General features: G+C 44.6%; 1 protein-coding gene across 4 annotated transcripts in view; it reads left to right on the top strand.

Moving 5' to 3' along the window:
- The window catches only part of ADGRB2 (adhesion G protein-coupled receptor B2), a 253,569-nt gene that overhangs the window by 143,159 nt on the left and 97,768 nt on the right, over positions 1–12,642 (top strand). For all 4 annotated transcript variants that reach the window (XM_087727880.1, XM_087727881.1, XM_087727879.1 and 1 more), the window contains exons 7-10: positions 462–568; positions 5,803–5,997; positions 8,982–9,050; positions 9,493–9,601. In XM_087727880.1, coding sequence (XP_087584006.1) covers positions 462–568; positions 5,803–5,997; positions 8,982–9,050; positions 9,493–9,601 — 480 coding nt within the window. The remainder of the gene's footprint in view (positions 1–461; positions 569–5,802; positions 5,998–8,981; positions 9,051–9,492; positions 9,602–12,642) is intronic.

Raw genomic sequence — 12,642 nt, 5'->3', positions numbered from 1 at the left:
TCGGAGAACCCCCAAATCCCACTCCTGGCTGGCCCTGTCCACCCCGCCCTGCCTAGGAGTCCCCACGTGGCCTGTTTTGGATGTAGTTAAGTGCAGGGCTTGCACAGAGGTTTGGAGAGGGCAAAAAACATGCCTACTCTACTGGAAGTTTGGGAAGGCCAAAAACGGGCCTATTTCCAGCCTCCAGAGGGCCACTAGAGTTTGGGGGAGGCTGTTTTCGTCCTCCCGGAGGCTCAAGGAAAGCCTCCAGAGCCCAGGAAAAGCAAACACACACACACACACACACACACACACACACACACTGTGGTGCAAGAGACCAACTAGGCCATATCCACCATGGCCAGGCCCACCCAGCAATCAGGCAGAGAACCTCTTGCTAAAATTTTTGAAGCCCATCCCTGGGCTGGATGTACTGTCCTTTTGAGTGATGGGCTTAACTAGTGACTTGCTTCTTTTTCTAGGATCTGCCAGCCGACAGTGCCTGCTCAACTCTCACGGTGTGGCTTACTGGAGTCTGCCCAGCTTCGCACGCTGCATTTCCCATGAGTACCGATATTTACATCTTTCAGTAGGTGCAAATTTTGGCAAGACAACGGTGGCCCCTGGAAATTCCCTCTTCTGTATCCCTTGACCCACTTCCTGCCTGGTTCAGAGAAGGGCTTGGCATGGTGAAAGAGGGGGAACAGAATATTGGGCAAAATACATAAAATGTGTAATATCCAGCTGTTCTTCTCTTTGCAATAGTGTCAACATCCAATGTGAATGGAGTCAAGATATGAACTTGCAACCTGGAATGAGCGAGGAATTTTTTTCCTTACTGGGATCTGGGGTTTTGGGTCTACCTAGAAAGGAGGGTTAAAACAGCCACGCTCCTACCTTGGATAGTTTTTTTTTTCTATATTAAAAGAGAATTGAAAGTAAGCACATGGGTGCATATGTCAAAAAGAAATTAAGCCAGGAAGACAGCAAAATCTCTGGAAAGTGTGCTGCATAGTGTGCTGTAGCTACCAAAAAAGCCAGCACAAGTTTAATACCGCTTTTTAATGCCTTGGAAAAGGCCACACTTGGAATCCTGCATTCAGTTTTGGCCGCCACGATGTAGAAAAGATGTTGAGAATCTAGAAAGAGTGCAGAGAAAAGCAACAAAGATGACTAGGGGACTGGAGGCTGAAACATATGAAGAATGGTTGTGGGAACTGGGTATGTCTAGTTTAATGAAAAGAAGGACTAGGGGTCACATGATAGCAGCCTTCCAATATCTCAGGGGCTGCCACAAAGAAGAGGGAGTCAAACTATTCTCCAAGGCACCTGTGTAGAACAAGAAGCAATGGGTGGAAACTAATCAAGGAGAGATTCAACTGAGAACTGAGGAGAAATTTCTTGACAGTCAGAACAATTAATCAGTGGAACAATTTGCCTCCAGAAGTTGTGAATGCTTCAACACTGGGTGTTTTTAAAAAGATGTTGAATAACCATTTGTCTGAAGTGGCATAGGGTTTCCTGCCTGAGCAGAGGTTGGACTAGAAGACATCAAAGGTCCCTTCCAATTCTGCTATTCTATTCTAAAGAGAAACCTCCAACTCAAAGGCAAGAACCTCCCTCAGCCACCCAAGTGATATCTTGACACAATTGTGTCATATTGAACCCACAATTCCGGTCATAAATTCCGATAGTCATAAAATGGACCACCAAATTATTATGCCTGACTTTATGACTTTTTTTGTGATGGCTCTAATGCAAACACCTTGGATGCTAAGCAAATGTCATGATCATTAATTGAACGCCAGGGTCATTAAGCAAACACCATGGTTGTTCAATGAATCCATTGTTCACTATGGGTGTTTTTTGCCGGAGACAAGAAGTACATGCTGGTTTCTGGCAAAAACAACGTACACTGCAGTCTAATGACTGTTGGTGGGGAGGGGGCAGATGTCAGAACATCAAATGCTGGGCAATTGTAACTTTGAACAGTCACTAAGTGATTGTCCATAAGTCAAGGATTACCTACAGTCTTCAGGCAGCAAGAGAAACCCGTCAAATCCTGGAGCTGTAAAACCGCTCAGAGCTGAGAGCTGGAGGAGGAAGAAAGAGTGCTCTGCCGTCCCACTGCTATCCCTTTACAGCTATTTCTATTCATACTTAATCTCCAAATCTCTTTCTCTGTGTTCTGTTTGAATGTTCCTATTCCCATGCTTGTAGCCGTGTGTCTCGTTATCTTAAACTATTTCTTTGCTCTTTAAATGTTTTCTTTTCCCCATAGATCCTCAGCTCTTGTAGCTAATCTTGGTCCATTTGTACCTGAAACCAATTTTTCCCTCCTTTGTAGGCGGTCATAGACAGAGGTGGGATTCAGTGGGTTCGCACCTATTTGGGAGAACCAGTTGTTAACTTAGTAAGCAGTTCAGAGAACCGGTTGTTGGAAGGAATCCAGAGGTGGCTTCCTACCGGTTAGGCTCGGTTCGGCCAAGAACCGCCAGTGACCCAGGCTAGTCATGCCCCGAACCAGTTCCCCAGTCACTACCATCACCAACTTTTTTTGGAGTTCTGCACATGCGCGGAACAATTTCCATTGAACTGTGCATGCACACACAGTATGCATACAGCACGCATACAGCGTGTGCCAAGCGTGCACATGAGTGAACCGGCAGTAACGCCAGCTAAAACCCACTCCTGAAGAAATCTCCTTTTCTTTTTTACAGGGCTAACCCTGTAAGGAAGGCAGGAAGGAAACATTCAGGTGTTGTTTCTAGCCTGATCTTCATTGCCCTGCTTACAGAAACTGCCTCTCCAGTTAACCATTATTACATTGTAACAGCTAAAGCGGAGCGCCCATCAATGTGAGTGACATTGAGTTGGCCACACACACACAGTCACTTGACCACTCAGGCCCACCTACCCAGCTGGTCATTAGGACAGAGAACCAGTTGTTAAATTATTTCAATCCCACCACTAGTCATAGAATAGCCTTTTTTCCTCTTCCTTCTCCAATCACTCATAATCCTCTGTTTTTGGAGCTGTGTCAGGTCCAACGAACTAGGATGTACATGCAGAGCTACCTCTGAGTACTTTGCCTATAGACAGAAATTGTGGGAGAACAAAGCAATTATCTTCATAATTATTAAATTGTACACTGTGAATTGCTTGGAGGGTCCGCCTTCCCTCTTGTTCTGAATTCCAGAAATTCTGAGTTTCTTTGTCTTTGCTGCCTGGGAAAGAGCCCTTCCCTCCTGCAACTCTGGACTCTATTCTTCCACCAGCTAGTTCTTTGACCTCTAGACCCAGACTGCTACAGGGAAATGCCCTTGACTGGCCTTTCAGGATTTTGTGGGATTTCAGACAGTAGTTGGACTGTCTTCCTCCCCCATCACTTGATTCTGTCTCTCCATGGTCTTACAGCTCTGAGACTTGACACAATGCCAAATAATAGCATTGGAAGGGACCTTGGAGGTCTTCTAGCCCAACAGGAAACCCTACACCAAGGGTCTTCAAACTTGGCAACTTTAAGACTTGTGGACTTCAACTTCCAGAATTCTGGGAGTTAAAGTCCATAAGTCTTAAAGTTGCCAGGTTTTGGAACCCCTGCCCTATATCATTCTGGAGAAATGGATTTTCGGGCTCTTCCTGAAAACATCCAGAGATGGAGCACCCACAACTCCTGGAGGCAAACTGTTGTTACTCTGCTTAATTGTTCTCATGGTTGGGAATTTCTCCTTAGTTCTAGGTTGGATCTCTCTTCAGTGAGTGAGAGAGATCTTCTGCCGGTTACTTCTTATCCTGCCCTCTAGTGCTTTGGATAATAAATCGAGCCCCTCTTGTCTGTGACAGCTCCTCAAATATTGGAAGAGCCTTATTTTCTTGCTGCCTGAAGTCTATTGAAGACTGCTAAGATGTCCTGGTGTTGGATTGGAAGTTTCTCTGCTGTCTTCTTGGCTGCTGTTTTGTCTCTGCTGCCTTCCTAGTTTAACTCCTTTCTTGACACACAAATACTTGCTTTCAGTACACTTTTTGCAAAACCAACCACACTATAAAAAAATGTTGAGACTCTTTAGTGAAGAAGAGATGGGGCATGGGAAAGTTTTAAACCTCCTCCCAATGTACCAAAATCCTGTATCCCAGGAGAGAGAGAAAAAATACTTGCTAATTCCAGGTACAAGTTGACTCTTCCATAGATGTTCAACACCAGAATTCCCTAAGCAGGGAGAATTACCACTTCCAGTCATTTTCTCAAAATCCCATATTGATGCTTTGTCTTTCATGCACACACAAACACCAATCTAGAGGATGTAGAGGATCTTCTGTAGAGGATCAAAGACGCAGTGGCTCAGTGGCTAAGACGCTGAGCTTGTTGATCAGAAAGTTTGGCAGTTTGCCGGTTTGAATCCCTAGTGCCACGTAATGGAGTGAGCTCCCATTATTTCTCCCAGCTTCTGCCAACCTAGCAGTTCGAAAGCATGTAAAAATGGAAGTAGAAAAAATAGGAACCACTTTTGGTGAGAAGATACGAGTGTTCCATGCGCCTTCTGCATTTAGTCATGCTGACCACATGACCACGGAGATGTCTTGGGACAGTGCTGGCTCTTTGGCTTTGAAATGGAGATGAGCACCACCCCCTAAAGTCAGGAATAACTAGCGCATATGTGTGAGGGGAACCTTTACTTTTACTTTACCTAGAAGATCAGGTTTATCACCCTCCTTCAAATCCTCACATAAAACCTAGTTCAATCAGTAACTGGTAGCTGGCTTTAAGATTGATTTTTATTAGATTTATATCTTGCCCTTTCATTCAGAATCAAAATGGTGTACTTAGTACTTCCTCCTTCCATATTCCCCCTACAACAACCCAGTGTGGGAGATTGGGTTGAAAGAGAGACACTTGTTTGAAGTCACCCAGGAAGTTCCATAGATGAGGGAAAGCTCGAACCCAGGGACCCCTGCTCTCAAACCAGTTCCTCTCACTACATTTTAACTGGCTTTCCTTCATGCTATGATAGAAAATAAGGATACTCTGGCAAGAAAGATGAAGGAACCAGTGTTAGGAATTATTTCATCAAGTTAATATTGGCTGAGCAGTATAATCCCATGTGTGTTGATTTCTCAGTAAATTCTCACAAAGGGAAAATTGAGGTTTGTGTTAATCTGCCTGAGCAGGGAAGCTGTGCTCCTTAGCTGAGTTGCCAAAAGTTGCTTACCTGGACAATCTTACTAATTCAGGTCTTAAGAAGTAGGGAGAAAAATAAAGATCTTGCCTTAGGGAGAAAATTGAAGAGATCCAGTAACCTTGTATTTCTCCGTTTCTGCTGAGTTGTTTCCTAGGATTTTCTCTCTGTAATTTGTGGCTAGAATTTAAGAAGGGCTGCTTAAGCTTTCCTATAGAAGCTCTTGAAGAGTTTTAATCCCTGACCTATGAAGGTATTCATAGAGAGTTGAAGTTTTGGTATGGAGAAGTCAATCCTGGCTCCCTTTCCTAAACGGGCAAGGATCCAAATCAACTAAACAACTTCCAGGACATTAAGGTTCAGCTTCTGCTAAAACTCAGTTTTCTTTATATGCTTCTGTGGAGGTCCTCTTTCCAAAGTTGGGGAGAAAGAGCATCTGGTGCTAATCAGTTGGTGCAGAATCAGTTGGCTTCAAAGGGAGCAACTGTCCCATAGCAGATCTTCATCATTATATTTGAGGAACGAGTAGAACTCCTAGGATGCTTTTAATGACCTTTTTTCATATGTTGGACCAGAAGAGCAAAAATATCCTTGGTTTTAATCCTTAATCTGACCTTGTTCCCTTTGTCTCCCTCTCCATATCAAGCTCCGTGAGCACCTGGCTAAGGGCCAGCGCATGCTGGCAGGTGAAGGCATGTCACAGGTGGTCCGTAGCCTGCTGGAGCTTGTTGCCCGCCGAAGCTATTACAGTGGGGACCTGCTCTTCTCAGTGGAGATCTTGCGCAATGTCACAGATACTTACAAAAGAGCCACCTATATTCCTTCCTCAGATGACGTGCAGGTATTATGCTGACATCCAAAGGAGAAGAAACCATTCTTTGACTCTTAGGTTCATGAGGTCGTTGGAGCTGAAGAGACTGGTCGCAATGCATATGCTAAGATTGGGAGCATGGTGTCCAAATAACCTCATGCTTGATGACATCATCATCATGCAAAACTATCACTCACATGCTTGCTTCTAATTGCAGCATGTGCATAATAATGTCATTGAGCACATGTTGTTAGTTTGACATCAGAGTTTGGGGTAGCTACTGCTGCAGGGATGGGCCTCCTAGTGTACCCCAATATACTTAATCTCCAAACTTGGCACCTTTAAGACTGTTGGACTTCAACCCCCAGAATTCCATGGCTGGCTGAGGAATTCTGGGAGCTGAAAGCCACAAAATCTTAAAGTTGCCAAGTCAGGAGATCCCTGCTGTTAAAGGGAAAGCTGATCACTACCATTTGGATTTACTGCTATTGGCAGCACAGTTTTTAAAGATTGAGATTCTTGTGATTATTTATCCATCTAGCACAGCTTTGCATGTTCTTAGTATGGGGAGTTCCATTCCATGGAGCCTGTAGTGAGGTCTAATCCCCAGACCTTCTCCTGCTTTGTTGATCAGACTCCACAGTACTGGCCCAATTGAAGAAAGTGGGAGGTTACCCATTCTAAAAACACGTACAAGTAACCCTTGACTTGTGACCACAATTGAGCCCAGAATTTATGTTGCTAAGTGAGAAATTTGTTGAGTTTCGCCCCTTTTATGACTTTCCTTACCACATTTGCCAAGTGAATCATTTCAGTTGTTAAATTAATCACATGGTTGTTAAGTGAATCCGGCTCCCCCATTAACTTGGATGACGTAATCCCAGGACACTGCAACTGACATAAATGTGAACCAGTTGTCCATCACGTGACCATGGGGTGCTGCCATGGTCGTAAGTATGAAAAAAAAATGGTTGTGTCACTTTTTTCAGTGACTTTATAATTTTGCATGGTCACTAAATGAACTGTTGTAAGTCGAGGACTACCTGTACTGCTTTCCCAAATGAGGGAAGAATCAGGAGCATTTCTCTTGGTGGAGAACTCACATCTCTTTTTTCGTCCACTGGGAAGCTATGATAGCTGGAGCACACCATGCAGAGGCTGAAACAAGGCAAAACATAGGATGACTTCTCTTCTCACCACCAAGCCCCAGTCCTATGTGGCCATCCCGTCCACTGGGAAAACTGGATGTGATGCCACTGGATGCCCTTATTCAGCCATGCATCATCCTTGACCATGTGAAAAAGAGAGTGAGAAGATTATGGGTTATGAAGCTGAGTTGTGGAGCCAACCCCTTTCTATAGGACAGCGATGGCTAACCTTTTTGCCATGCCAAAGGTGGGGAGAGTGCAGGGGGGTGGTGTGTGGGCGTGCCCACACCCATAAATGCAACATCCATCCTGCGCATGCACGCATGACCCCAGCCCTCCTCCCCTCACCATTTTTGGCACTGGATGGCACGGTGGATCCATTTTTCACCCTCCCCAGGCTCCAGAGGCGTAGGAGCCTGGAGAGGGCGAAAATGGCCTTCCCCGTTCCCCATAGGCCCTCCGGAGGCTTCAGGAGGCTTCCCTGAAGCCTCCGGAGGGGGGGAAATGGCCAAATGCGCAAACTGGAAGTCCCTTCCTAAATTTCCGGTTTGCGTATTGGGTTCAGGGAAGCCTCCGGAGAGCGAAAAATGGCTGAAAATGAAGGCTGAAGTCAGTTGGCCAGCGCACGGACATGTACTGGAGCTGACAGGGCAATGTCTTGTGTGCCGTAACACACGTGCCATAGGTTCTCCATCACAGCTGTATGAGTTGAATGAATTAGGCCAGTGATGGCAAACCTTCTCGGCACCGAGTGCTGAAAAGGGAGTGCACATGTGGGGGCAGCACTAACTGCTGAAAAAGGAGTGCTTCATGCGCACGCGCTCTCATCTGGACCACAACCAGGAAAAGGAGCTGCCCAGGGAGGTGTGCATGCTGGAAAATTATATTCCAGTTTCTGGTGCTCACATGCACACCAGCCTCCAAGTCCTCCAGTTACCAACTCTTCCGATTTCCAGCACTGCTGCACACCAGCTGATCGTCACCTGTGCATGCGTGCCAGAAACCCGGAAGAGGAACAGGCAGCGCTGCATGTGCCAGGCAACAGGGCTGCCCATGGCGCTTTGGGCACGCGTGCCTTAGGTTTGCCATCATGGAACTAGGCCATCATCACTAGCAGACATTATATATCTATTTGTTTAGGCACCATGTGACAAGAAGAACACTTCAAATGGGTTTTTTAAGCACAGCCATCCAGTTCCCATGTGGCTTACAAAGGCTAATCAGCAGTTCGTTTGCAAGAGTTTCTTCAGCTAAACTTGGGCATGTTGAGGCTAAACCTGTATGCAAAAGCAGTTTTTCTACTTCTGATCTATGCCTCACCAGGAGGCATTTTTGGAGAAATGCAAAAGAAACACATGATGATGACTAGTGGGAAAGCTCAGGCGGATTCTGCCTCTTAATTTTTGAGCCTGTTCAGAATGCAGCTTTACACAAAGGTAGGGAACAATAAAAATGCCTTAATGTTAACTTGTATACAAACAGAGCCATTTCAAGCCTTCAAAATAATTAGAACTCTTTTTTTTCTTTTTTGAGAAAGCTTGCAATATGGGCATCACTCTGAATATGCAAACGCAATTCGGGAAGGGCAGATGCCTACAAAAATCTACATTTAATAAGGGCAGAAATGATTTGCAAACACAGGAGGTCCTAGAAAATGCCTGTGAATGTTTTTTTTTTTTTAAAGGAGCATGAATATTCAAGCAAAAGATTTTCAGCCAAATACATAAGGAGATGTAAAAATGGGGTTGAATGGAATTTGCTGCTGGGAAATTGAGAAAACTGCCTAAGGCCAAATTGCCATAAATATTAAAACTGTTTCCCACCTTCTGGTCCCTTTCCTTCACTTTCTCCTCTCTCTCCCTCCAGCGTTTCTTCCAGGTTGTGAGCTACATGGTAGATGCAGAAAACAGGGAGAAATGGGAAGATGCACAACAGGTGTGTTGCTGGGCACAGACCTGTGCCTGTGGTGGGAATTGGAAGTGTCTGTCTGTCTGTCTGTCTGTCTCTTTCTCTCTCTTTCTCGATTACATTTTATGAAGCTTTAGCTGAATGGAGTGTACACAACAGGAGATAGTTAAGCTCTCTGCAAAAGTGCAAATACTAGCTTGAGTTGGCTAGTAGCAGTGAACAGTGTCCATGACAGTTCAAGTAATATTACTGATTCCACTCCAAATTGTTAATATGTGATCAAAATAGGTGGCATTATCTTATTTCTTGACTGAATTGAGCAGTCACTGACACAATTAGTTAGCCAGGAGTTAAAATACTGGCTGGGGAATTCTGGGAGTTGAAGTCCACCAGTCTTAAAGTTCCCAAGTTTGGACTTCTCTGCCTTAAGAGATCTCCATTAATTCTGATTCCTCCATTCCCTGTGCAGGTGTTGCCTGGTTCCGTCCTCCTCATGAAAGTGGTTGAAGATTTCATCCATCTGGTAGGAGGTGCCCTCAAGGCTTTCCAGAGTTCCCTTATTGTTACGGACAACTTGGGTAAGCAATTGGAAGGGACTGGGCAGATGAATAGCTACTTTGGGGCTTGGGACTGTCATAAAACGAGAGACACTAAAAAATAGAAATGCAAACATGCAACCACAATTCTGCTTTGAATCAAAGGGTTTATTATTTCATGATTAGTTCAAAGATAAAAATGCCAGAGATTTACATCAATACATAAGATGCAAGACTGTACTTACATAGTTTCGAGTTGCAACACGGGTCAGAGATAGCAGCTATGTCCAATGAGGAGCAGCTACCATCAATGGTGTCGACATGATCACAAGCCTTCATTTTTATACCTTTTTTCACATATCATTTGTTTCCCCTGGAATATTACCAGAGTAACTTCCTCTCTTTGCAGAGCCCTCCTTCACTTACCCCATTTTAATGTGCCTGTCTGAGATCTCCTACCTTCTGCAACTTTCACTTCCTTGTTCTTTCTTACTGACTGTCACTAACCGTCACTTTCTGCAAACACCCATGTACATTTGAAGTTGTCAGACACTGGTTACTTTCAGTTCCTCATTTCCCACCATCTCATTCTTCTTGCTCTAAATATATCCGTACAAGTGCAAACTTTGCAGAAAATGCAGACACAAGTCAGCACATTAGAAATATTAATCTGGTACATTTTGAAATTATATTAGTTTAAACTTTAGTTCAGTGTGGCCTTCAAGCTCACTCCTAGGCCTGTTACCTGCAACTTTCCAATGGATATACCTCTCCTTCCAATGGATATAGTACAAAGAATGGGCTCTGGGCAATGATTGTCTTCTTCAGGCTCAGCTCTTGCAACCCATTGTGAACTTCATGGTAGAGCAGAGGGAGGCGATTTGCAAGATGTATGCGGCTCCCAGCCTCCATCTTGTGGCTTCTGGAAATATATCTAAGTTATCTTTATAAAAATTGTGGGATGTTCTGCCTTGTTTTGTTCCAACCCCCTCCCCCTCCCAAACAAGTTCATGGCTATTTTTCACTTAAGCCCCTTCTTTAAAAAAGTGTTTCAAACTTCTTTCATGCTTCTTTGGGATGCCACCAGAGGTGGGTTCCTTCTGGTTCGGATTGGTTTGGACAAATAGGTAGTAACTCGGCCGGACACTTGACCGTACTGGTTCTATCGGAGGCGGCACCATCTTGATCATTGACAAAACATATTTTCCCCCTTTTTTAGTGTTGTGCGCATGCCCCCTTTTTAGTGTTGTCGGCCGGAACCCACCCCTAGATGCAGTGGTGGGTTCCAGATCCCATTGCAACCAGTATGTTGCAACGGGGATGGGTGTCCACCACATGCACGTGTGCAGTGCGCGCATGCGTACTTACAGCCTGTGATGCTCCAGCTGCTTGGCAGAGCATCATGCAAGCGTCGTACACTCCATGCGCATGCTCGGAAGCCCTGATCAGCTCAAATGCAGATAAGGAGGGCGGGTGGGTGGGTGGGCCCTCTGGAGCACCATACTGGAATGGTACATCCCAGCAGGCACCGGTATGCCTGTACCAGGGCGTACCGGTCATATCCCATCACTGGCTGGATGCCATCATATCATAAAATATCTTCCTGTATTTCCAAGAGATGGAAAACATTTTTAGTGGATCTTAAGCCAATGAGGGTGAAGAGTAAAAGGTGAGGCAGGCAGGATATTGATCTCCGACCTGGACAAGAGCAAAAAGCCAAGTTTCTTCCAAGTCTTATTTCTTTTTTTCTATTCTGAAAGTTCTGCCTCTCATTCATTTGTCCCACTTTCTTCTATGTCCTACCATCATTGATGGGAAATGAGCTTGCATCCATAGCCTCTGATGGTGAATTTCCTAGCTGTTATTGTACAGGGCGGGGCATAACCTTTTCCTAGGGGGTCACAGCAACACTTGTAATAACAACACAAATAATTCATACACCATTCGAAAGCCCATCAAAAACTGAGTTTATTGACACGATTTAATAGTCAGTATGACCACCATTAGCCCTTCGAACAGCATTCAAACGAGGTGGATAAGAACACAACAAATCTTCAAACAGTTCCGTTCGATTTTCCAGATTTTTCAACACAGTTTCCAAATTCATTCTCAAAGTTTCAACCGAATATCGATTTTGACCTTGCTCCTGAATCATCAGAGCTTCCACTTCATCCTTAATTATGGCCCCAATGTTCTCTACCGGATTGAGATCTGGCGAATTTCCCGGCCAGACGTCATTGCCCCAAAATTCGACATTGTTTTCCTTTAACAATTGCTGAGTCGCATTTGCACGCATGCAAGGAGCTTTGTCATGAAGAAAGACAGCCTCACCAACCACCAAGACATTGTCTGGATCACTGAGAAATGGAATGACATTCTCCAATAAAATTTTCTCACGGAAATAACTGCCATCCCAGGATTCCCCTTTATCCTTCAAAACCCAATGCAGTTTCTTGGCTGTGAAAATGACGAAAATTCCGATGCAAGTCGGATTGCGAACGATTTGTCGATATCGTTCATGTTTGGCGATGTCGTCGACGTCTTTAGCCCAAATTCGATCGTTCTGGAAATTCGGTTTTCGAATGGCATAAACGAAGAATTCGTCAGATGGCGCCAAATGAAGAAAATCTTCCTCAGTCCATTCAGACAACCAATCGCACAACCAAAGCCGATCTTGAACGTGTGTTTGAGTTTTCAATGGTTTGCAAATGACGTGGAATGGCTTCAAACCTTCTCGTTCTCGATATCGGCCGATTGTCCTTTGATCAACTCGTTTTCCACGAATTTGAAGGATTTCTTGGGCCACTTTTCGGTTTCCTTTTTGTTGTTTGCGACTGCCAGTTGCAATGATGGCTTTGCTTTCTTGGGACAGTTGCAGAGGACGCCCTTCTCCAAATTTTGTGAAACATTCTTGGGCTGTTTTGTTCCAATTATCAGTAACCCAATCCGGATGACGTTTCAATTTGTTTGCAATCCATTTTTGATTGATAAACGTCGCTCCAGCATCGCGAGCCTCTCGAAAGGCAATGCATTTTATTCTGTCAATGATCCTTTGTTCTTCCGAATCGAATTTTCCAGCCATT

Source organism: Thamnophis sirtalis, unplaced genomic scaffold (assembly GCF_051295495.1).
Source record: "Thamnophis sirtalis isolate CommonGarterSnake01/CBP01778 unplaced genomic scaffold, rThaSir2_p1.2 scaffold_13, whole genome shotgun sequence".
NCBI classification, from domain to species: domain Eukaryota; kingdom Metazoa; phylum Chordata; class Lepidosauria; order Squamata; family Natricidae; genus Thamnophis; species Thamnophis sirtalis.
The sequence above is the reverse complement of the archived record's forward strand: the minus strand, read 5'-3'. Positions and strand labels throughout refer to the sequence as shown.